We start from the raw sequence: 26,993 nt of genomic DNA on the forward strand, positions 1-26,993 counted from the left end.
TGGCGACGATTATGGAGTGTGGAAGGGCAGATGACCCAGCACTATGCTAAACATTATCTTCCAAGGGAAAGAAACTGTCCTTGCCCCCCACCCCCCACCTTGCCCCATCAGTTTTGAAACCCAATCGCTGCCACTGAATATGCATCGCATAAATATTTACAGTAATATCATATAATATTATATTACGTTACTAGAACACTTCGTACTTGGTAAATAAAAAGGAAAGAGTGGGATTTGAACCTATGATGTTTCGATCTTGCCGAAAACAGTAAAAACGAAAGTGCTGTCATCTAACCAACTACTCCAGGAGATTGCTAACAGAAAGCTCAGTAAAACATGTTAATCTCAGTTGAAGCAACATTGTGCCGGAGTTTCGAAACATTTTTCGCCAAGAACCAAGGAAAAGACACACTTTGCAGAATTGTTTGGTGTTGTGCAAGGTATCTTTACTAAACATTTTGCATATAATCATCATAAATTTGCCTTCTTGCATTCAAATCTGACAACAATTCTTTCTAGGTGGATGAGAACCTGTTCAGTGTTTCACAATGCACATACATTTTCCTATTTTCAAATTCAGAACGAAGAATCTTGAAATATTTTCAACATTCATATTTCTACTTAACATTTTTTTTTTTCTACTGATATATTTTATTACTGCTTTATGGTATCTTTACTTTATGGAATGTGAAAGAATGAAAAAATATGGCGAGCATTTTCATTCAGGAAGAAGAAATGTTGCAAAGTTGGCTACTCTTAGTTGGCTCTGAAGCGCTATGCTGGCAAATTTCGGAATTCCGGACATTGAAATTTTTCAGGGAGGTCAAATAAGATGTTGCGAAGTGTACATAAGGATTTTGTAGATGTAAGAATCACTTTGTTGAAAGTGCATTAATCTTGAATCATTCAATGGTGTTTATTGGGTTCTAAGAAAGGAAAAGAAAGGAAACAAAATGCACTGATGGGGTGAAGCTGATACGAAAGAAAATGTAATGTTTAAACTGTACACACACTTAAGTTAATCTTCATTTAAAATTCAATAATTTCAATAGCCAAAAATAACAAACATTTTGTGTAGAATAATATACAAAATACTACTGTAATCATGTTAAACTGTAAATTGTGTTATCATCATTAAACTGTAAATAAACATGGCAGCTGTTATTTTGTTCAAAATCCAGCTTCAGTTACACACAACAAACATTTCCATAGTAGGTTCATATACATATTATCAGAGAGAAAAATGTATATTTACATATAATTTTTTATTTGGTTTAATCAAACTGTTCCAATATTTTACTGGGTCATTTACAAGAAAAAGTCTTTCCATAAAAAAAAATATATGTATGGTGTCAAAAACCATACAAGGAATTTTAACAGTTGGTTTCTAAAAGAAATTAAAAAATCGATTGAAATAAAAAATCATCAAAAATATATTTTTTTTAAAAAAAAGCATGATTTTTGTCCACCTACCTCTGCATGTTTCCCCCTTACTGGCACAGTTCAACTCAAAACACAATATAAACGCATCCAACATGGCGTGTTTATGGCGGTCCGTACTGTTGTGTTATTGTTTGTAGTGCATGTAGGAAATTTTCAGCATGGAAGAGCCTTACTTTTGGATGCAAGGTGGATATGTAAAAACAAATAGAAAAAGTGCCGTGGAAAGAGCACCAGAGCATTCTTGCTTGCTTCAGTGGTGAAGCAGATGACAGTGTACCACAGAGTGGTAGGAAGCCAACAAAATTATGCCTATGCATAATTTCCAAATTTTCATCTAACACTGGCATGATTGTAAGTTTTTTTAGGGGGGTTAGGGGGTAAAATTAAGATAATCCAAGTGCAACACAAGAAGAGAAAAGAGAAATAAATAAATTTTCATAACTATTGAGAATTTGGTAAAAACTAAGGATCAACCTGCGACCATGACACCTAGTGCAAATTTTTAAATATTTTCCAGCAATCTAAGATAAGTGATTATGATTCTTGCTTTGCAACTAAAAGCCTATGATTCACAGTTTCTGTACAACACAGTGGCTTTAAATGAATACAAACACTTTACAAATCCAATGAACAAACATGAAAAAAATCAATAACTCACATGATGACCATAACTTGAGCAGAGCATCCCAACCACCTGTAGCCATCATGGATTCTGCAGTGTTCACGCCAACACATTCCAAGCTCCTTTCATGTCCTCTACATATGTGTATACATTCCACCGCATTTGTCCTCTTATTCCACTCCCAAAGCATTGCTGTCTGGTCCTGTGAAACACTGCAGTAAAGATATAAAGAAAAAAAAATCTACATTAATAATATATATCAGGAAATATTATTTGTAGTTTAAGATTGCCTTTCTTCAACTTTTATCTGATCACAATGGAGGTGAATAATAAAACTGAAGGAGAGACTCACATGACAGAAATATTCTGGAGAACAAATCATGATAAACACGAGAATACAATTTTTTGGCGTGACACATTCAACTGAAACTTTAGTGGTTTGTATTATTAATAATAAAAAATCTGCTGAACATTCAGAGAGCTTTAAAAGTCACACTTTATGAAACTTTGTACATTCGTGTTTTTTGGTACTCTTTTATTACTAAATGCCATACATCTCTACATAAAAATAATGACCGCTCACAGTAACAAAAAAAATGTTGACACTCGTTACCTTTTTTCCTTTTTGTACGTGGCTGAGAATGGTGCTAATAGGAAAAGCTAGAAAAGTGTGAATATCCTAGATGGTTATAGACAGCAATCTGATGAATTGTGTGTATAAATTATACTATTTCACTTAAAAGATTAATATTTTTTTGTGATTAATTTCTGTATCAATATTTCAGACTTTGAAGAGGAGACAAGACTTCTTTTATTCATAAAATTAGCAATCCACAATGGGAATAAACTGAAACATTACCTTACAAATGAGGAAATAGGGTCTCCCAATTCAACCCATGCTATGTCCTTTACTGGCCCGGTGTGTCCTGGAATGGTCAAGAGATGATTGCCTTTGTTCGTCCATATGTGGATGGTATTGTCGTAACACCCTGTCAAAATCCTGAAAAACAAATAAACCTACAATTATTACAAGTATGTGTACACACATGAACACAGAACCAAACAAAAGAAAATGCTAACTGACAATATTAAAAATCCAGAACTATTTAAAAAATGTGAACATAAATTTATTTGCTGTGCTTTGTTTATCAATCATATCATAACATTCAGAAATGAAGTATACAATAGTAATAGAAAACCACAAGAAAGAATCAAGAAATATTTCTAAAATACATACCAACTGTGAAAGTTTTATGTAACATGGGCAGTAGACCTCCACATCAACTCCACTGGTTGCATGGAAGTTATCTAAATGATAATCTAGTTCCATCCATGTTTGCTGCAAAATGTCAGGTATTACCTGTTGAAGGACTTCAGCAATGCATGGACAAGGGTCCATTGTTGACACCACCTTTATCTTATATATGGTGTCCTTCATGAAGCCCCCCCCCCAAAAAAAAAAGAAAACACATGGGATAATATCAGGGGAACGGACTGGCCATTCAATCAGAATGCAGCATCCAAACCAATGTCCATGAATATGCTGATTTAAACAAGCTCTAACCTGTTGGTAAATGATGTTGGAAACTTCTGATTCATGGAATTTCAAATTGTTGAAACATGATTAGACATGTTATTCCTGCAAAGGTCTGCCACTGGTCTTACACTTTAACACACTTCGTGTCTTTCTAAACATCTTAACTCACTAACAGATGCTCCCTTGTGTCAGTGGCGGTCTCATGTGTAACCTTCTTTAGTTGCACTTGAGTTAGAAATTTTGCCACTCCAAACCACAAGACACACACTCTGCTTTTTTACTGTGGAGACACCATTTCTGTTAACAGTACAACTAGCACCACCACTTGAGTTTTGAACTAGCGCAATGTTGCCAGTATACAAAGAAACTTCCACAGTTACCAACTATTTTCCCATGAGAGGCAATTTCCTATATATATTGCCACTTTTTATTATTACTAATCCAAAGTTGTATACTTTATTTGTGTACACCCTGTTCAGTGGTCAAGCATGTTGTGACTGACTTTCAATTTTACTACTGAAATTCTCAGGTTTAAATCCTGGCGTGGGGATGGGTGAGCATCCCTTCATCTAACGAACACTCATCTTCATCATTGTCATTTACCAAAAGATGCAGAATACATACAGGGTGTCCGAATTGAAACACTCTAATTTCAACACTCTGTAACTCCACATGTCCTAAAGTTTTTGTGAGCAAAGTGGTAATTAGTACATCTTGAACACTTGGTACATTTTGTAGTATATATATTTATATTTAGTACATTTTTACATGCGCCCCACGAGTCGCACGGAGGATGTCCAGCCAATACTTGATTTCCCACCAGGTTGCCTGTAGCATGTGTGGTTGTCCCATGAAATCCTATCACGAAGCGGTACCAGAGTTGTCACTTTGGTTGAATACACCATGTCCTTGACACGACCCCACAGAATTAAAATCAAGTGGGGTAATGTCAGGTGCATGTAGAAATGTACCAAATGTACTAATTACTACTTTCCTCACAGAAACATTAGGACTAAAGATATTGATTAATGCACAATTCATTTGGATGCATCAAATAAATGTAGAGTTACAGACAGTTAAAATTAGGGCATTTGAATTCAGACACCCTGTATATTGGTGTCTTTTCACCTCAAGCAGCAATGGTAAATGTTGCTGGTTACCTCCTTCAGTAGCCGCTTACACTGCCACTTCACCTACACTCCTTGTTATTACTTCAATCAATAATTTATTCAGGGTTAAAATGCAACATTTTAAAACCATTACAGGTATATTTTGTGAAATGTATTAATATAAAGTACAGTCATCATTGACAGACATGTTCTGGCCTTATGGATATCTATATATGAATGAATATACAAATACTTTTGTTAATACACATGAAAGACTGTAACAAGATTAAATAACTGCAATAGGATAATATGGGCATTTTGTAAATATTTTAAAAGAGTAAATTGATAAACCATTTCTATGATCTTCACAAAAATTGCAGTTATTCTGAGAACAGCAGCGTGGGACAGTTTATTCAATTAATTTCACTGTGTGAGTATGCAGTCGCAATAATAGAAATGCAGAGGCTTCAATACAGTTATATACTCCTTAACAGCTCAGGAAAAATGACAGAAAATGAAAATCTTAAATTTCTGCTCGTGGAAGAAAGGCAATAAGAGACTTACCAAGAACCCTTTGATGCTACTGCAGCCACCCAGTCATCATGCATAAGACAGTTTTCAGGTTCTGGTGATGGATGCTTCTCCACATACTCAATATCAACAACAGTTTCACATGATATTCCCTTTTCTTTCAGGTGTCTTGCGAGTGATACACGGAGGAATTCTCCGGATATCAAGAAATCAAATTCCACTTCCTCCCATTCATCTTGGAAGCTTTCTGTAAATAAAATACAGCACAAAATAATTTTATTTAAAAAACAGCAGAATTTATCAATAATGTGCAATTTCATTCAGGAGCTGTCTATGACTACGAAATAAATTGAAAATCAACCTTGTGCAACCACAATAAGGTAATAAATTCTAATATAAAGACAGAATGCATGCATAATTCCATATTTATCATGATGAAACATTTGAGTGTCAGGTACAAAAGTATTTTTGGTTGTTGTTGTTTCGTTGTTCCTAATAAATTTATATGTTAACATGCATAACCCCAAAAGTTTGTTCCTTCCAAGGAGTATGACCACAAAATGAACAGATTAAATTTGTTTGGACTAAGATAAAGTAACTGGTTCAGACAATAGAAACCTTTAAAATCTGTATATCGTTACATTATAATCCAGCAGATGAGGTGGATACACCCTGTATACCTGCATATACAGGGTGTTTCAGTGAACTTGAATCAAACTGACAGGATGGATTGACCCTGGTCAACAAACATTCCATTAAAAAGTTATAAGTCAAAACTAGTTAACAATGAACTCAGTTGCCATATTCTTGTGAGCCTGCAATGTGTTGGCAGTTTTCAAGGTACACAGACCTGCACCACTCCTTGCATTCCCTCCTGGAAAGAATCCTTTCTGCCAGTGATATCGTCAGAACAACTATGTTAGAGCATGCGACAAAGTTTCTTGGAATGCTGTAATGATTGCATACACTGGGGGCTGCCATTTTGAACACCTACAGTAACGTTTTTATTGTAGAGTGCTATGACAAACTGTAATAATGCCCATATTAAATCTAAAGTCCGCACGTTTATTATGTCCCCATCGGGAACCCTTTCATGAAACTTAACACTGGCAACAATAGCTAACAATAGCCAAACTGCTCCCGATAAGCACGTGCACTCAGACGTTGTTGCCACATTTTCTTTACATCTCTTGTAGTTGCAAGGTGCCTCGTTATTTTTGCGCCATAACCACGTGTGGAGTTGATTTTTTTAACTACTTGTGTTGTGTTATGGTGCTGTTTTGTTGCTTTGTTATAGTGTTGTGCTTTTAGTATTTTTCTTAGACTATGCATAATGCAAGTTATCCTCATGGCTGCTAGTGAAAATCCCAAGTATGAAGACAAAACTGCAGGATATTATTTCCTTCATGGAGAGCAGAGGTGCCCATCCCCCTCAAAGCCAATGGCGCATTCCCCCCCAAATCATATCATGTGCCACCCCCCCCAAAAAAAAATCATCTGCGGCCTCAAACCATATCTTAATCCCCACAAAGTATTTAATTACGGCAGCGTGTCTACTGAAAGTAACTTTTTTCTTAGCTTTACAGAACACTATACTTGACCTGCCCTCCTCTCTAAACAGGGGTGCCCATCACTCAAGACCACCCCTAAAATAGTTCATCAGAATCCCCCCCCCCAAAATAGTTTGGATGAATGTGTAATAGTTGATGTCTATTTGAATGAAATACCATGTTACATTGTCCATATTTTTTGATTGTTCGAAAAACTTAAAGCTAGCACATTGATTGGTTAAATGTAGTAAATTAAAATATGCATATAAATAGTATTTTTGAGTGGGTTTATAAAACTCAATTTGAGTATTTAACACAAATTGTTACACAACTTAAGATAAAGATAGAATAATTCAACCTTGGCAAACCAAATAATATGCTCCAGCCGTATGACAGATTCAATTTGTTTCACGAGACACTACAGAACCCTAGCTAGAAATTCTTAACCTCAGGGCGATAATAATATAACAGGGTTCCCCACCCTCCATTTTCCTGGGGTAAATATAATTATTTTAGTAACAAATCATAATCCATAACAATAATTACTTGGATTTTATCTTCAGGGCAAAATTAAAATTTTCCTGTGACAAGTTAGAAATGCGGATCGATATATTTTTGTCCCAAATGATGCACCTGCTTTAAAATTAAGCAGTATACCAACACTAAGCATTATATTTTAAGAAGTGATGTTATTAATGAATATCGAGAATATTGCTTATGTCTTGTAATGCAGCTATAGAATAAAACTTTACATTCACCTCAGTAAAGCGCCAAACACGCATTCTCGCAACACATGATTGCGAGTGAAGCAAGCAAGAAAATGTTACATCCATTTCTTTGCAGGCTTTCAAGAATATTAATTTAATGGGGTGTCAATACTTTCTTAAGATCCCGAGATATTTAGTCTTTTCCAGCTTCTCTTTTGGCACGTTTGGGGTCGAAAACGTGTAGATACAATATCGCTAAATACAGTCTCCAAAATTTAATGTTCGAACTCTCTCTCCAGTACAGAAATCTCTCGACAATCTAAGATTTAACACTTAATCAAGAGCTTCCTATTTCCTCCTTTAAATGTATACTCAATCCTACCACCAAAATTTCCATGCTAATTTTAGACAGCATTGCCTCCTCCAAAAAATAATTCTCAGTCTCCACACCAGAATTTAGTAATACACAAGAATTAGATACCTCCCTCAATTTAATGTTCAATCCCCCTCTAACTAAAATACCAGCCATAATGTTAAGACTTAGAGTTGGATACTGCTTAACCAACCCACATTTAATTCAGAACCCCCCCCCCCCAACCCTCGGGTCAATTAAGGCCTAATATGTAAGAGTTGGATATTTCTCTCCCCTCCCCCTTCGCCTACCCTTAAACACTTCCTTTTTAATCTTTATCTGTATTTCTTTTCTCTTACCATATTCTTTAATTTTGTTTCTCTTTCTTTTTCTTTACCATTTCCTTCTGCTTTTCCTCTTCTTCAATTTGGCAACATCGCTTTCCTACTCCAGTTTCTTTGCTTCTACTTCAAGAGAAAACCGCCCGCTTGGGTGTTTCTTTTAACAAAGAGTACCGCTCCCTTTGTTAACCGCTGGGGATATAATGAACGCGCGGACTTTACAAGCAGCATCTTTCAGTTGTCTTATTCCAATGCCATAGGAAGCCCCAACAAGTATTGGTGTATAACTTTTTATTTATTTGGAATGATTTTATAGAACATAAGGACAAAAATAATATCATAATACAACAAAAATAATAACATAGAAAAATTACATGTGGTTAAGAGACTTGCATACTTTTAGTTAACTTTCTTCTAAAACGGTCCAGATTTTCAAAAATGTCTATTTGGCTTCCTAGATTATTATATTCACTGGGCAGTCTATGGAACAGAGCGCTGGATGAGGCACAATCTCGGCTTCTGAGAAGCAAAAAGTTGAGTGCTTCTTGTTGAGCGGGCAGGCACACGAAAGTGAATTTCCTGAAGAAGGCGGTCACTTCTGATTCTGCCATTCACTATTTTATGTAGAAATATATGGTCAGCCAGTCTATGTCTCTCAAAGGAGTTTGGATATTTAACATTTGCAGGAGGATGGACTTTTGCAAATTTGAGGGGCATGCCATAGACCAGATCGGAGAACAGTATTCAATTTTAGGTGACACAAAAGATTTGTAAAAGGTGCTGAGGGCAGTCAAGTTGTTTATTTCCGTGAAACGATAGAGAAGACCCAGCATACGCATTGAACCCCTTGTGACTGTAGAGATGTGCTCAGTAAAGGAAAGTTTCTCGTCAAATATGATGCCCAGGTCCTTTTGTGTGGCAACTCTTTGAACACAATTATTTTTTATGAAATATTTAGTATTGTGTGTTTTTTTCTTTAAGAAGAAGGTCATCATGGTACATTTTTGAGGGTCGAGTTTTAAGTTCCATAATTCACACCACTTTATTAGAGAATCTAAATTCTCTTGCAGAAGTATCATGTCACTGAAATTGGAGATTTTACTATATAGTTCGCAATCGTCAGCGAACAAGAGAAGGTTTTTGCATGAATCGGAAAGATATTCTGGAAGATCATCAAGGTACAGGATGAAGAGAAGAGGTCCAAGAACACTGCCTTGAGGTACACCAGAAGATACAGCTTGATAAGAAGAAGACATTCCGGAAAGAACAACTTTTTGTTGTCTGTTTTGGAAGTAGTGCTTGAGCAGAGAAAGTTTCCATGAATATTGAAACGGTGGGATAGTTTATGAAGCAGGAAATTGTGGTTTATAGAGTCAAAAGCTTTCGAAAAATCCAGATATACAGGGAGGTTATTTCAGTCGTTCACCGCCAGAGTGACGGCCGTTCCGCGGACTCTTCATGCAACAGGTCCCGGCAAATTGCGTTCAGGATGTCCGTAACAGAAACCGCTTGTTTTGTAATGTTTCCACTTTTCACAATTACAGTTACAATTACAATTGAAATAAGCACGTACCTTGTCGCACGGATGCAGGAAAAGGTGTCCTCCCAAATACAAATATTTCCGGCACCTTATTTCTGACATCTAATCTTAGATTAGACATCGCTACTTTATCCTCAGTTGACAGAAAGGGAAGACAGCATCCCGGCGCATAAAGCAAACCGAAAGCGTAAAATGATATTTAAAAGTAATAATAATGATGATCACTAACCTCCTGTGTTATAAGAGATGTTGAAAATGACTTCCTTCAACAGCAATACAACACGTTTCTTAGGTTCAAGAGATCCTGTCTATCGTAATCCCTGACCACTTTTCTGCAAGAATTCGTTTTCACGTAATTATCGTACATAAAAACTCTATGTTCAAGACTATATTTGTTTAACGACATAAGTAATGAATGAATAACAATTAACACACAATAAAGCACTGGCCACGAGTAAGCACATTACAATAACACAGTATAAGCAACACGCGTACTGATAAATGAACAGAATTGAACATGAACGAACACTGACGTCTGGTACCCGGCAGTGTTGCTAACCATTTTTCGGCAATGTCCCTACAGACGTAGTCAAAATGTCCCTACAACTGACCAAATGTCCCTACGCCAAGTAAAGTGACTAAAAAAAAAAACACCTCATGAGCATGCAAACAGAAGATAAAATATACACATTTACTTACCAAATCTTTCTGCTCGGTGCTTCCACAATTAATGAAGGAGCGAATTTACAATACAGGACCTCTCCCCGATTTTTTGTAATATTTCGCATACTCACTAATTGAGGCCTCCTAATCACGAATTTGAAGTTAAAATTTGGGGGGTCACGTGTAGAAATTGCAAAATAAGTGACATTGAGTGGTCCGCGATCGGCACGATTGCTTATTATTTACCGGAAGATTTTGTGTTTCCAATACTTAAAAAACGAAATATACATTCCTGATATTACTACGACCCCAAATTTTAACTATGTTTGCCTATCCTAACCTAACCTAACCGTACCTGAATGGTTCGTGGGGCTATCCGTCAATGGTTTGTTGGGCTACCCGTGCATGTTTTTTCGAGCCCAAATTTTAACTATGTTTGCCTAACCTAACTTAACCTAAACTTACCGAGAATGGTCAGTGGGGCTATTCCTGAATGGTTTTGCGGTAATTGTGATTACGAACCGATAAAAAATATTATTTTCGTAGCACTTTAACGGCAAACGTTCATCATCGAAGACGCCATTTTCGTATCCTGCAATTTTATGATTGATGTACTGTTGCCAAATTTACCTGTAATCAAATCAGTTCTTCTACATCGTGATTGTCGCTGTCACATGTAAGCACGTTCTTTGGGCAATATACTGAAATCCATAAGTTTATTAATTAGCCCACAGCCATCCTCCTGCACACTCCACCTAACAATCTGTACAACATTAACAACTTTTTTACTGTTCTCTTCCGCCATTCTTACACGATCCATGCTCTCCAAGTATGAAATCAACAGTGTGGCAACGCTGTAGACAGCGTAACTAATTTTAATTTGTTCATATCAACAAATATGGCTACCATACTTGTATACGGAGAATCATTGCGAGAATTGAAAAGCTTATTTTACAACTTCTACACGTTAATGAACATTTTTTTCCCCCTCACCCCAACATGTTAACTTGAGATAAATAATCACGAATAATTATTTCGTGAGTATAAGACGTAGCATAGAAATTACAGAAGGGTCCGGTATTGTAAATTCTTGCCTTAATGAATAATAGGGGTGTGCTGGACAGAATTTTTTGGGTCGGGACGGGATCGGGACGGTAATTTTTTTAAATCCCGACATTCGGGACTGAAAAATTTGCAATTTCCCGACCAAGTCGGAAAATTTTCTGGACGGGAAATGTTCGAAATTTCCCGAAGCACTGGAAATCTCGAATTTTACAAGTCATTTTCACTTTAAGTGATCGTTTTTGCATTTCTAGAATAAAAACTTACAACTTTCGATAAGTTCCAGAAACTTACAAGGCAGAAAACGTCGAGAATTAACGACTTTTTAAAGTAAAGAATCCAGCACACCCCTAATGAATAACGTTGAGTCGTTTACTGTTGATTATGTTATTTGAAGTCATACATGCTGCTGCTGTGAAGAGATAGATGTTGGTTGGTGATGCTGTATTTCCTGCATTCTTTAACAATTTTGGTCCCATTTTATTTCCCTTTTTTGTTTTTGTATCACTTAACATTGAAAATATTCTTTCCGTTTCCGCGTTAGAATGCGGCAATGTTAGCACTATTTTCGCGAGAGTGGAAATGTTTTCAAAAAGGAACTTGCCTTGAAAGTTTTTGGTAACCGATAACATGTTCCAAAATTCTGATGGAGATCTGTTAGTTAGTTCTTTTTTCTCCTCCTCGCTAAAGTATCCAGATAAACTAATTCATAAAATGTAATTTACCAAGATTGAAAAAAGTACCTACGTTTTCCCTCATTTGGCAAAATCTGTCCCTACGTTCCTACGCGGGCGAAATTTAGTGAAAAGTCCCTATGCGTAGGGACATGTCCCTACGGTTGGCATCACTGCCGACACGTGCTATGAAGCGCCCTCTCGCGGCTGACAACTCACCCAACCCCCGATAAGCTGCAGGCGCTGTCGCGACAACTGAGAATAAAGTAGCGATGACTAATCTAAGATTAGATGTCAGAAATATTTGTATTTGGGAGGACACCTTTTCCTGCATCCGTGCGACAAGGTACGTGCTTATTTCAATTGTAATTGTAACTGTAATTGTGAAAAGTGGAAACATTACAAAACAAGCGGTTTCTGTTACGGACTTCCTGAACGCAATTTGCCGGGACCTGTTGCATGAAGAGTCCGCGGAACGGCCGTCACTCTGGCGGTGAACGACTGAAATAACCTCCCTGTATTACATCCAGTTGAGAGTTTTCAGATATAGAGTTCATAGCGTCCGATAATAAAATGCTTAAGTTGGTTAATCAGGGGTTGCCTGGTAAGAAGCCATGCTGTGCTGTATTTATATATGGAGAGGTAAATTGTAGAGTCGGTCCTTTATTGTCTTTTCACAGGCGATAGAAAGTGGTGAAAGAAGGGAAATAGGCCTATAAGAAGAAACAGCACACTTGTCTCCAGATATATATAATGGTACCACGTTAGCATTTTTCCATGAATATGGAAATGTACCCTCATTGAAGCATCTGTTTAATAAAATAGAGAAGGGAATAGCGAGAGAAGCAGCTTTTTTTTTTAGGAAAATAGAAGGGATTTCATCAGGACCATTGGTGCGATTTTGAGGCATTGAAGATAGGATGTATTGCACTTCTTGAGACGTGGAGAGAGACGTTAGTGTGTGACAGCAAACTCGACGGAGGTTGGGAAGGGATGAAGCCGGTGTATTCGAGGTTGTATTTATGGAGAGAAAAAGAGTTAAAAACATTAGCTTTTTTAATGACATGTTTCCAGACCAGGGTTTCTTATCTCATATTGGTACTTGGGTCAGTCTCCATTCAACCTGCTAGTTTGAGTTTGATTCAAAGTCATGGAAACACCCTGTATATCTGCAGGTGGAACTTTCATGCCACCCATGCTCCTATTTCCTCGTAAGATAATGAAAGCAGAATTAACAGATGGGGTACCCTCCAAAATACTTTTGCTTGCAACTCCAGTGGTTGGATGAGACTTAAGTGTCCAAAACATGGTTTCAACATGTAAAGGCATCAATGGATGACCCAGCATTCTTGATTAAGGTTGGACACCTGATCCATATATATATATATATATATATATATATATATATATATATAAATAATAACCTTTAGCGTTATTGAGACTGTCAGGGAAAATGTTGTTATCATAATGTGTCTACCCCCACACTGTACATACAAGCTCCAACCCCTGGAGTGTCAATCATGTTTAAACTGAGTGCATATTTTATTATGACTTTGCTCTTCAAAAATTGTTGAATAGTTCTTACGATCCTGACATCTTTACTGATGCCAATTTTGTGGTGCAGAAACTAGTTCAAGCTGAAAAGTTACACAAATAAATAAGCCTATAAATCTATCTAATTGCAAGCAGAGTGGTACATTATCTCCTGAAAAGAGGACATAACATAAAAATCACCTCTTGGCTGGAAAACTGTTATCACTCAATACAAAATTCATTAATGCCCAGGAGATAAGAAATTTCTCAATTGCAATAACTTATGATACAAATTAGCTTAGAGCAATAGTATAATAATTAAATACATCTTGAAGCTTTCTTGATGGGTGATGATGAATGATGAACTTGGGCTATTGCCCAGGGAATTCTGGAAAGGTTTTGAAAGTTTGGAAACTTACTATCACCTACCTTTCAACAGCTCATTAACCAACTGATTCAGGTCATTAATAAGAATCCTTGCTGGTACAGAGTATGGGGTTGATGCCACAGCATATCTAGCAAGAAAAATATGAAAATTTTGTTATACAGAAAACTTTGAATCTTGTAAAAATTATGCTTTAAAATATTTTCACTTTAATTGTATTTTCTGGGGTTAAAAAATTTCTGTAGGAACAATATATAAAAATAAGAAAAAGTGTGCAAATACGTATGGAAATCAAACTGAACCTCCATAACTTAGTTACAAAAACTTTTGATCAAAAAAGTAACACCCACTTGCAGAAGAAAGTGTAGAAATAGTAATGACAACAGAATCTGCCTAAACATTTTTGTACAATATTATTTCATACGAAAAAAAAAACACACATGGTCCGAATATGTAAAGCTAAACTGGATAATGGTTCTGAATGTAATGAATGATCTCTGCAATTTTTATTGGGGCATTAGTAACATTGTAGAATTTGGGAAATGATTGCTGGAAGCAAGTTCAAAAACTTCCGATAACAATTACCACAGTTTAAAATTTCACGAAGTAACAGGAGAAAATCTGATTTCAAAAATAGCCTATGCAGGCATCTAAGTTTCGCAGCTAGCATCTATTCCTCTTCTACAGTTGTCTTGAATATGAATTGTTTGATTTTGTTGCTGGAACTGGTATCATGTTGAATGCTTATATAATAAATGAACTAACTAAATAGCTGTGTACACAAGATCATTACATAACACTTAAAACAAACTACATATTCTTCACAAAGATTCATATGGAACCTGCAACAAACTGGATCAGTGTGCTGCCCACAGACCATGATTCAGGTATTCTTCTTTTTTCTCTACCCCTTATGTCATTACAGCATCGGGGATGCCTCCGCCCACTTTTTCCATTCTCCTGTGTTCTTGGCAATCTTCTTATTTCTTGGAATATCTTCCTAATTCTTCTTTCTTTATCGTCATATGTTTTCCTTGGTCTGCCCGTGGGGCTTCTTCCTTCTGGTCATTCCTCCAAGAAATGTTAGGGTTTCCTTCCCTCCTCCATTATGGTTACATGACCAAACCATTTCATCTGTCTTTTGATAAGATGGTTATCATATATGCTTAATCCAGCTCTTTTGTTTCTTACTCTGTCTCGTCTTGTTTTTCCTACTATCTTTGGTAGCATTTCATTTCTATAATTATCTTACTAAGTTCCTTTCCTTTCATTGGTCAGCTTTCACTTCCATACAGTAGTATTGGTTCTATTACTGATTTACATATTTGTAGTTAGGCCCTCGTCCTATTTCTATTTTTCCAAATATTGTCTGGCTCAATTGATATATGAATTATTTGCTTTTCAGACATGATTCGAAACTTCTGGCTCTATTTTCCCATTTTGATGAGGTATTGTTTCAAGGTATTCATAGCTTGGGACCTGTCAAGTTATTTTTCAGTACAGTTAATTTTTAGGTTTCCTACCTTAGTCTTTTCTGTTCGTCGTTTGCCTATTTTTATCACTTCATCCAATCCTGTTGTAAAGAGTAATGGGCTAAAACGGTCCCCTTGTTTTCCCCTATCCATTATAAAGGCTTGTCATGTTTTACCATTCAGTCGAACGACTCCTACTTTCTCATACATTGACTTTACTGCTCTGAATACTCTTAGTGGAACATTCCTCCTTTTTAGTAGTTCCCATATTACCTTCCGTGGTATCATGTCGAAAGCAACTTTCAAATCGAGGAATGACAGGTTTGCTTCTTTTCCTCTGCTCAAAAATCTGTCCAATATGGTCCAAATTGAGTATATGTGGTCTTGTTGTTGGTCTTCCTGGGTGGAATGCCACACGTTCCTCTTCAAAGCCCGAAGTCTTGTTCTAGGCAAACTTGCAATATTTCCAATATACTTGAATATATCTTTATTACTACCGAAGAGAGGCTTATAGCTCTATAGTTTCCACAGTCTGTAATATTTTCCTTTGTCCACATTTTTTGAAATAATGTGGTTAATTCCACCTTCAGCACATTCCTCGATATTTTATATACTCTGGTTACAGGCCCATATCCAGGATTATTTTGATGGAGGAGCCAGATCCGAAAATGTTTTATCGTCCCCTCTCATATATATATATATATATATATATATATATATATATATAAATATGTATTCAACTCACCTCATCCCAACAATCAGCCACCTTACTTATTGTTTACATTCAATTCTCAGAAGTATTCGAATAGTTCTGTGTTTTCTTTTGAACAGCCATGATAATGATAATCCTATGTTCAGAAAATAATATATTCATAAATTAAATTATACACATTAGCAGCGATTGAGTGCCAAAACTGGGCAGTGAGGGGGAGCAAGGGCAAATACTTTCTCTTAGTAGACAAGACTTTGCACAGTGCAGGGGCAAAGTGAAAAAAAAAGTGGTGGGCACAACTGCCCATGCCCCCCTAATCGCTGCTACTGCTAGCAGCCTCGCATCATCGGTTGTAGAACTAAAACTACACAATATTGCAGACTGCAGACTTCTGGAGTGAGCTTGTCTACACCACACATTCATTTAAAATTGAAATTTTACAAATTTGAAAACTTGATGTTATTTTCGTAGCTTTTTATAAGTTCAAATTTAAATATTTAATAGTTCGAAAGGGGGGGGGGGGGCATGTCTGGTCCCCTGGGTACGGACCTGTCTGGGTATATTTCATCCCATCCTGCTGCTTTTCCAATTCTCATTCGTTTAATCAATTCTTTTACTTCTGCTTGTATTATATTTCCTTCCATCTCATCTTCCCCTACATACACTTCACTAACTTGGTTGAATTCTCTTCTTTCATCTTTTCTAAACTTTTGTGCTGCCTCCAAACATCTAGAACCTTTCCTGATTCTGTTTTCAATTCATTATTCTTATTCCGTACACTCCAAATTCCCTTACCATATTAACTTCTAATGTTCGTGATCCCCATCCAGAATTTCTTCTTATCTTGCCGGAAATATTCCTCTACTTCATTTCCAAATTCTGCCCAAGATGCTTCTTTGACAATATGATTAGCTTCATTCCTCTTCTTTTTGTTCATATTTCAGTGGAGTAGATGTTTCCAGGCATTTCTTCTGTTCATTTACTGCATTCTTTACTTTCTCATTACACCATGAAAATTTTGTTTCAAATACTTTAAAAATGATATATACATCCCTGATATTGCTATGACCCCAAATTTTAACTATGCTTGCCTAACCTAATCTTACCATGAATGGTTCGTGGGGCTATCCGTGAATGGTGTGTGCACCCGTGCATGGTTTTACGACCTCAAATTTTAACTATGTTTGCCTAACCTAACCTTACCGGAATGGTCAGTGGTGCTATCTGTCAAAGGTTTTCCGGTAATTGAGACAAGGAACCGATAAGAAATCTTACTTTCGTAGCACTTTAACGGCCAACGTTACTCATCGAAGATGCCATTTTCGTATCCTGCAATTTTACGATCCATGCACTGTTGCCAAACTTACCTGTAATCAAATCAGTTCGCATTCCACATCCTCTTCTACATCGTGATTGTTACTTTCACTTTCGTAGTCTTCCTCCTCGACCCATTTCTCTGTGGGATCATTTTGGGCAAAACACCGAAATCCATAAGTTTCTTAATTAGTCCACTGCCACCTCCTCCACACTCCACCTAATGATCTGTGCAACATTCACAATTTTTTTACTGCTCCCTTCTGCCATTCTAACACGATCCGTGCTCCATTCCACCATTCTAACACGATCCGTGCTCCCCAAGTATGAAATCAACACTGTGGCAATGCTGTAGACATGGTAACTGATTCCGAACGTCAATTGTCCATATCAACAAGTAGTTCCCATACTTCTATACGGAGAATCATTGTGAGAATTGAAGCAGTTTTTTTGCAATTTCTACACGTGACCGTCAAATGTTAACTGCAGATTCGTGATTAGGAGGCCAAAATTAGTGAGTATACAGAATTTCAAACAAATTGGAGATACTTCCGGTATTGTAAATTTATACCAAAAGTTGGCTTTTTGAAGGGGAAAAAAATGGAAATTTTGGATTTTTACTAATTACAGATAACCTATTTCACTTGAAGTATCAGTTAAGAGTTTTAAAGGGTCTTGAAGTCATATTTTGGAACTACCTAAATAATTTTACCTCCAAGAGACACACATTCGCTATTTCTGCTAGTTACTAATTTGTTTTTGCCATATGCGAGTTTGTGTACTACCTAACCAATGGCAAATGATAACGGTTCCGATTGTTTTATGATTTCTCCTAGCACAAAGACTAATTATCGTAGAATTTTGGAAATCATTGTCACCGGAAATTTGAACCTTCCTTAAAGTAATGAGCACTGTTTGGACTCGAAAAAAGTTATGTTGAAAAAAACAACTTAATAATTACCTTACGCACTTCTCATGGACAAGATATTCAAGATGGACAAGCGACAGTAAATATCGTAGAAGCGTGGGAATGAATGTAGAAGTAAATTGGAAGCTTAGTAGAATGCATTTAGGGACTTTATTTTAATGCTAAGGGAACCAAACCTAACCTGCCTAACCTAACCACGAAAGCATATATTGAACAAAACATTAATTTTGATTTGATTTAGTTTATTTTACTTCGCGTTTTGTGCCTCTTGGCTAATTTGCGAAGATGGAGATGAGTGATGAAAGGATGAAATTGATGAATTGACATTCACAAACAACCAAGCCCGAGTGGGATTCGAACCCGGGACCCTTGGCGTTGCAGCACGATGTGCTAACCACTCGGCCACAGGGTCTGGCAAACAACACCTTAAGTAATCGCTAAAACTCTGCAGTATGTGTTAACAGACGTATATCGAAATTGAACCATGTAAAAATTGCATTCGTAGCATGATGAAATCGCAATAAAACAAAAGGAACTTGGGCCAAAAAATGGGAAACAAAGAGAAGATCCAAAATTCTGTAGGGCTGATTGAATTAGGTTATTTTACATCACTTCTCTGCCAAGTCTAATCATGATGGTGTGATGAAATTGATGAAGGACATACACATAAACAACACCCAACCCAGCCTGGGATTTAAATCTGGAACCCCTGGCATCATAGCATGTCTTGCTAACCACTCTGCCATAGTGGTAAATGCTGTTGGAATAGGTACTAGAGTTAAACATGCAATTGTAGAGTTGCAGTATTATGGTCCAACGGGAGAATTTACAATACCGGACCCCTCCCAGATTTCTGTAATATTTCACATATAGGGACATTTTTTCAAGATCTCCGAAAAGAATGGATTATTTGATTGAATATGCTCAAAAAAAAAGATTGGTAGTGTCCCACCTACAAGATGGTATTTTCATCATCTCACAGTCAATACAGTTTATGAACAAAAATATAATTTGCTGAAATTTTGAACATTTTAAGAGACATCGAAATAAGAGCGAAAAAATCCTCTGTGGAAGCTACTGGGTTTGTGCGAACACTGAAAGATCCTCAGTTCATTTACTGGGTTACGTTCTACACAAAATCATGCTATATGTTGCAACATTTTTTTTCATTCTATTCAAAAGAGACATCGATGCTGTTAAAATGAGTGAGTTTGCCTAATGTTTTGTTAGTGCGATAGGCAATGTGTGAAAACTGTACGAAAATAATGAAACCTCTTCAAATGGGCCCCTGAAGAAATGAAAGTGCTTTGAACATGACAACAATAGGTTGGCAGCTCTGGTAGTTTCTGATACAATTGTGGGTATGAAATTACAATACTGGAAGTACCTAGAATTGCTTTAAAATTTGGCATACTCACTAATTTTGCCCTCGCAGTCACAAATCTGCAGTTAAAAATTGGCGGTCAGGTCTAGAAATTGCAAAATAACCTTCCCAATTACCGCTATGAATCTCAATACACTAACATGGAAACCATGTTTTCTGATATGAAGACGTCTTCCTTTTCGCATAATGTTGCTCAAGTGTTGTGCAATAAGTGAGACCCTTTTCATGGAGCGTTGATTTGCATGTGAGAAAATGGCATCTTGCGTAAATTTGGAAAACACGTTTACCCCACGAACCATTCACAGTAAGGTTAGGTTAGGCAAGCATAATTAAAATTAAGGTTCATCATAAACATAGTTTTGAAACGCTAATCATTGCAAAAAAATTGTTGTTTTCTTCATAAATCAAGGGTGTTTACTCTGTTCATGGATCCACTTTTTTCGACTTATTTTGCAATTTCTAGACGTCACCGCCAAATTTTAACTGCAGATTCGTGATTACGAGGTCAAAATTAGTGAGTATGCCAAATTTGAAAGCAATTGAAGGTACTTCCAGTATTGCAAATTCGCTCCCAATTATGCACAGTATTAAAGGTTTGAGTTTTCCAGAAATTTGTGTGCATCGAAGCTATTTTCTGTTAATAAGTTCCCTCAATACTGCAATGAATTTGCAGAGAGCGAATTTCAGACGACTCTTAAATCGTATCACAAAATAAATGGTCCAAAGTTGGAAGTATTGTACAGTTGTGAAGATTTGTGTTGTGCTTCCGGTGCATTATCCTTTTTATAAGTCTTCTATGACAATAACATGTTGCCAACATTCTCAGAGTGTGTGATAGTGTTGAAAATAATAGTGACCATTCCAATGACGAGTGGAGACCGAAAGATCCTTCTCAACCATGAACAGAATAAAGACATTCTTATGGAACGTCATGGGGAATGAGAGGCTGAATGCACTGACGACTATCAATAGAGAAAGGTATGGTGCCGCCCATTCCAGACTTCAACAAGCACATGATTGAGGCGGTTCCAGTTTCGTATAGACACAACACCTTTTACTTGTTTATTTCGTAATTTTCAACATTCATACTTATGTATTCTGCATTGTGAAACATTCTTCAAGGTGGTATGTTGATTTTTTCACAAAAATAATTTTTAAATTTCTCACATTACGAGTAATTACTGTTCTTCCTTTTTTCGCTTCCGTAACACACAATATGATAGCCACAGCTTGGCTAGCGTTGTGGAACTCAGTGTTTCCAACCTTCTTAACCACACAATGCCCCACGAACCATTCCCGCATAGCCCAAGAAACCATTCATGGTAAGGTTAGGTTAGGCAAACAGTTCAAATTTGGTGTTGTAGTTTGCTTTTTGATCTTCTTGCAAAACAACGGCATGGTTGGAAACACTGACAGGGGGTTAGGTCATGTCATCAAACGTAAGCGCATCCGGTTCACATAGAGGAAGCAAATGGAAGCAACGGCAAATGTGCATCGCAGATATTTTTCTTGAAAAACACATGAATTACCGGTCAAATAGATTCCACGATGAACGAAAACACCACCACGAACTTTCAACATTCTACAGAAACTCATTTCCGTAAGTAGTTTCTTCTGAAAAAATTACGAAATACGTTGTGCCCATACGAAATTGTTACCATAGCCTACATTTAGAATGTGCGGTAACAGTATGGTATAGTGAAAACATATTTCTTCAAATTTACAGGAGAAACTACTTGCGGAACTAAGTTTCTGTAGACTTTTGGAAGCTCGTGGAAGTGTTTTCTCTCTTTGTTCAACTTATTCGGCCGGTAAATCATGTATTTTTCGACATAAATGTATCTCCAATGCACGATTGCTCTTGAAACCATTACCGTCAACTACGTGAAGCAAATGTTCCGTGCATTCAATTATGTAACCCCCTGTTAGTGTAGCAACCATGCGGTAGTTCTACAAGGTGACGTGTGAAGGTTGCATTGTGAAATATTTTTTTTCCAATTTAATTTTCTGTTTGCCTAACCTAACCTTCCGTGAATAGTTTGTGGATCAATTTTCGCTTAAAAATCTTCTGTGAATAGCTGGAGCGGCATTTTTCGGTTAATAAGTGAAGGTTGCATTGTGATTTTTTTTCCAATGTAATTTTCTGTTTGCCTAACCTAACATTCCGTGAATGGTTTGTGGATCAATTTTCGCTTAAAAACTTTCTGCAGCATTTTTCGGTTAATAAGTTTGGAAACACTGCATATCAGCTGACAATAGACAACGTGAGTCAAGATTTGCCCGCCATATTGTGTGTAACGAAAGCAAATTCGCAACGAACAATAAATACTTGTAATGTGAAAAATTACGAAAATCCCACATTCAAAAATGTTCCGCTATGCATAACAGGTAAGAACGAATGTAAATAATTAGGAAATAAACGAGTGAACTGTGTTTTCAATATACCATACACTTACTAGATGGGCCCTACTCCTTGCAAACCCCACGAATCAGCACTGGTTTGGAGCCCAGTTTAAACTGTAGGTCCAGTCCCGATGATCCTATCTGTGCATAAAGTGGACTTAACAAACAAGTCAAACATTGAAAAAAATGGTAAAAATGTCATATGTGGGAAATGGATTTCTTCAAATTTACAGGAGAAAGTACTTACGGAATTGAGTTTCTGTGTAATTTCCGAAGTTCGTAGAAGTGTTTTCTCGCATTTTTCAAACTATTTTGTCGCTAAATCATGTATTTTTCTATAATAATGTCAGTCCGATGCACGAAAGCTGTTGCTTGCATTTCCATCCATGTACTTGAACTGGATGTTGCGAGCACCTGATGACGTCGTAATCCCCGGTAAGTGTTTCCAAACATACAGTTTTTTCACTATATTGCCCAACCTAACCTAACCTTACTGTGATGGTGTGTGGGGCTTTCGTGAATGGTTTTTGGGGCTATGCGTGATTGGTTTTCGGGGCTATGTGGGAATTTTTCTGTTAAGAAGGTTGAAACACGCTTCGCCGTTTGAAACAACGCTAGTCAAGATTTGCCCGACATTTTGAGTGTTCAGGAAGCGAGAAAAGAACGCACAATGGTACTAGTTTACTATCCTTCTGACAGATTTCTTCATTTCTACAGAAGAAACTACGGTAAATATGCGATATCGCCCCGACGGATTTCTTCAAATTTACAGGAGAAAGTACTTACTGAAATGAGTTTCTTTAGCATCCTGGACGTTCTTGGAGGTATTTTCTTTCACAGAAAGTAAAAACTTCGCAGTTTAATGCTGCCGAACAAGAATTAATCACTTTTTACATAAGAAATTGGCATTGCCTGCCACATTATGCCGTTGTTTCCATTGTGTGCGTGCAGATGGCGAGAGTGTTGAAAGTCACGCGATCTCTGCAGTGTTTCCAAACGTGTCTTCTTTTTACGAAAATTTCTATTTTTAACTCTGTTCGCTGCGCTTTCTTTTTTCGATGAATTTAGGGGTGAAATGGAACCTAACCTAACCTTGTGTGAATGGTTTGTGGGGCTATCCGTGGATGGTTTATGGGGCTAACGTCAATGGTTTGTGGGGCTACCCATGGATGTATTTTGGGGCTAACATCAATGGTTTGTGGGGCTACCCGTGGATGGTTTTTGGGGCTAACGTGCATGGTTTGTGGAGATAAACATGAAAAAAAAATCGAAATAGTACGTAATTTTCTGTCATGAAGGTTTGAAACACTGCTTGCGCACTGAAAATCGACAAAACACAAGCTGGCACGTCATGACGTGCGATGATCCATTACGAGTGCACGCCATATTGTCTATTACAGAAGCGGAACAAGTAAGACAAATAATCAATTGTAATATGAAAAGTTGACAGTATTTTATGGAAAAAGGCAGAACTTCACCTTAAAGAATGTTCCGCAAGGCAAAATAGGTAAGTACCAGTGGTAAAATTAAGGAAATAAATGAGTGAAAGGTGTCCGGGCGTTATCGCAAATTTCCCACCGATTCCGGGATGGATAGCCCCAAAAACCATTCACGGAATAGGTAAGTACGAATGTCAAAAATTGACGAAACTAAGAAGTTATAGGTGTCCGAAGGATAGTAAACGGTTAGTGAATATATAATTAACTTACTTCTCCTGCTTAGTGAAGAGACGAATTTGTAACTGAGGTTCTTTCTTTTGTTCCAACGAGGTAGCCATACATCAACGTTTGTCTTCAAGCAGAACACTGAAAAATACCCTTAATATTTTTATTTATTTTGCACTGTTATAATTATGCAATCACAACTAGAAACTCGTGGTTCTACGAGAAAAAAGCGAAAATAGTTGACCACTGTACAGCGCTGTACCGAACTAGTGATGGGTCGTTCGTGAACGAGTCGTTCAAAAGTAACGACTCTCTCTTGTGAGCGGTGAACGACTCGTTCACCAGAATTGAACGACACGTTCAAAGAGTCGTATGTGTGCCACGACTCCTCCGCCCGCCAAGCAACTATTATTCCATTATTCCCTCTCCTTTCCACGAATTTTGCGAGGAAGGCGCATGCGCAAGTGTATACTCGCCTGGCGGCCGGAATTTTTGAAAGAAAGCAAGTCGATTCTGCGGGCAGCAAATGGGGACTGGAGAGGAGAGGGAGGGGGGTCCTCTCTGTTCCTTTTCCCTACCCCTAGTTGAGTAAAGCTGGCTGAAACGTGCCGTGTACGATGAGAGGGGAAGGAGCATGCTCGCGAGTCGACTCTTTCCTTCGTTCAAAGAGTCGTGGCACACTTTAGCGACTCTTTGAACGAAGGAAAGAGTCGACCATAGACATACTACTACAAGATGTTACAGCTGCGGGTTAAAAATGGTTGACAGTATGGCGGCACTGGAAGGTCGTTTCCTCGCGACCACCGACGGCAGCACCGTCGGGGAAAAAAACAGAAGACGAACGCTATGCGCAAGGACTCGCGGATTGCTCGAAACGACAAAACACTATCGTGTTCCGTACCATTCGCGTTCCGATACTTTCTAACCGCGTTCAGCCGATTTGCGCGTATAATAAATTATACGCGCAAATTGACTAAACGTAGTTAGAAGTGGCGGAAATTAATTATATGCAATGATTTCGTTTAATTACAAACTTTTTGCATTAAAATTGATTTCTATCAAACAAAAATAAAAGTATACGAAAATTATATGGAAAACGTACTATTACCAAAACTTTCTGAAATTGCATTATTACTTTGAACGGAAATATATAATTTCCTCTAAAAGCATTTTTTTAAAAAATCTTCATCATACGAAAATAACAGTCTTAAAATAGGTGACTTTTTTTTTCTTGGGTGGAGAAATGGAATGAAATAAGTATACAAGAATTCAGAATGATTTATGTCATGCTAATCCATATTTGCAAAAATATTTTTTCCCTGATTGATCCTTCGGCTATACAGGTTTGTATTGCAAGATTTTACACAGATCAATAAAAAATATTTTCTTTGCCACACATTAAAACGGAAAAAAATGACTGTGTACAGCAACTACGCTCCATTCGATAATAAACATTTCAATACTGTCAGGGATCAGATCCAGTGGCGTGACCAAGGGGGGTTGGTGGGGGTTATAACCCCCCCCCTTTGGCCCAGTATTCCCTAAAAAAAAGAACATCAAATGCAGGTAAAGATGGCAAAATGAGTGCTGACTACTAAAAAATGTATACATAACCCCCTCCTTTCGAAAATCCTGGACATGCCACTGATCAGATCACATACCTTAAGGCACTGATTAGAAATAGGTTAGTCTGTACAGAAAAAAATATAATAATTACTAAGAGAATTCTCGGAAGTTTTCTCAAAAATCAAATAAATAAGAAGTACTAGGTTGAATGCTACGAAAAGGTTCAGCCTTTAACACAAATTTACCGTCATGACAATGACCACTAAGTTGAAGTGAAATTTCATACCTTATTGTAGCAAGTGCAGCAGCACCTACTATACATACTATATGCTTGAAAGAAAAGTATGAAAACATTTTGGAAAATTAATTGTTGTTCCTTGTAGACTTCTTTCAACATTTAAAGCAATTGAAAGAATGAAAACCGGTAATATTGAAAATTAATATTTCTACTATAAAAATACACAGAAAATATTAACAAAAATAATATCTACATATACATACATATATAAAATAATATCTACAATATCTCTTACATAAAACAGCTTATTTAAAAAGCAAATACTCATCATTTACTAAATAGCTGAACATGAATGAAGAAATGTTGATTTATTTCCCTCCACGATGAACTTTCTGCCAGCTGATACGAGACTTAAACAGAGAAGTGCCATATTTATTACACTTCCCACGTCCAAGTCCCATACCGGACTTTGCATTTGTATCTCTTCTATCTTGATGTGTGCATAAAACATGCGCACAGGTGGATAATTCCTAGAAATTAAATAAATGCTCTACAGTGCTGTACAGTGGGATTAATTTTCTTGCGTTTTCATGTTCAAATACTATTAAAAAAATATGTACTGGGAACTGCCCAATGGGTAACATAGTTTCCCTGGTGACACTAATATTTCAGTAGCCAACATGCTAGAGTGCTCACCACATAAATGAGAGTGCACTTTGCAAAAATAAAGTCGACCGAAGCTATGGCAAACAAAAATAATGTACTCACTTTAAGAAATGCATGACTTCATTATCAACTTTGGCTGCTTTATCCTAAGGACATACGAGCACCATTGCCAAAATCAAAAATTAATATTGGACCTTGCTACTCCATACCTCCTTTCTGTAGTTATTACGCATAGTTTTATAACATGAGCAACTAGTATTTAATGAAGTACAGCATAAATAGTGTGCAGCAGAGACTACTTACTTTCATACATCTCACTGGACTTGATTAATCTGTTATATCAGTAACTACTGTACTGTGTGTATCATGATACTTGAATGATACTGAACACAAAAATGTTCATCTTAAAATAGATAAATTGTGGAAATGATCACACTCTGAAGTGTTTTTTTTTTTTCCACAGAAAGGTTTCTCTGAACTGCAAAGTTATTCCCACAGTTGTTTGCAGTACTGAAAGCACCTTTTCATTCTCTTGTATAGCTTCTAAAAAAAAAAAAACTTCATACAATGGGAACCATGATTTTCAGTAATTATTCT

At 37.0% G+C, this 26,993-nt stretch overlaps 1 protein-coding gene across 1 annotated transcript in view; it reads right to left on the reverse strand.

Moving 5' to 3' along the window:
* LOC145987145 (ribosome biogenesis protein WDR12 homolog) overlaps positions 1-24,187 on the reverse strand; it is a 45,282-nt gene extending 21,095 nt beyond the window's left edge. The window contains exons 1-5 of the mRNA XM_083121645.1: positions 23,972-24,187; positions 14,094-14,179; positions 5,276-5,489; positions 2,925-3,065; positions 2,102-2,277 (exon numbers count right to left, since the gene is read on the reverse strand). Of these exons, the coding sequence (XP_082977771.1) occupies positions 2,102-2,277; positions 2,925-3,065; positions 5,276-5,489; positions 14,094-14,179; positions 23,972-24,039 (685 nt within the window). The 5' untranslated portion in view covers positions 24,040-24,187. The remainder of the gene's footprint in view (positions 1-2,101; positions 2,278-2,924; positions 3,066-5,275; positions 5,490-14,093; positions 14,180-23,971) is intronic.
* Positions 24,188-26,993: the final 2,806 nt, after the last annotated feature.

The sequence above is a fragment of the Lepisma saccharinum genome, chromosome 4, assembly GCF_977018435.1.
Source record: "Lepisma saccharinum chromosome 4, izLepSacc3.1, whole genome shotgun sequence".
Lineage (NCBI taxonomy): Eukaryota > Metazoa > Arthropoda > Insecta > Zygentoma > Lepismatidae > Lepisma > Lepisma saccharinum.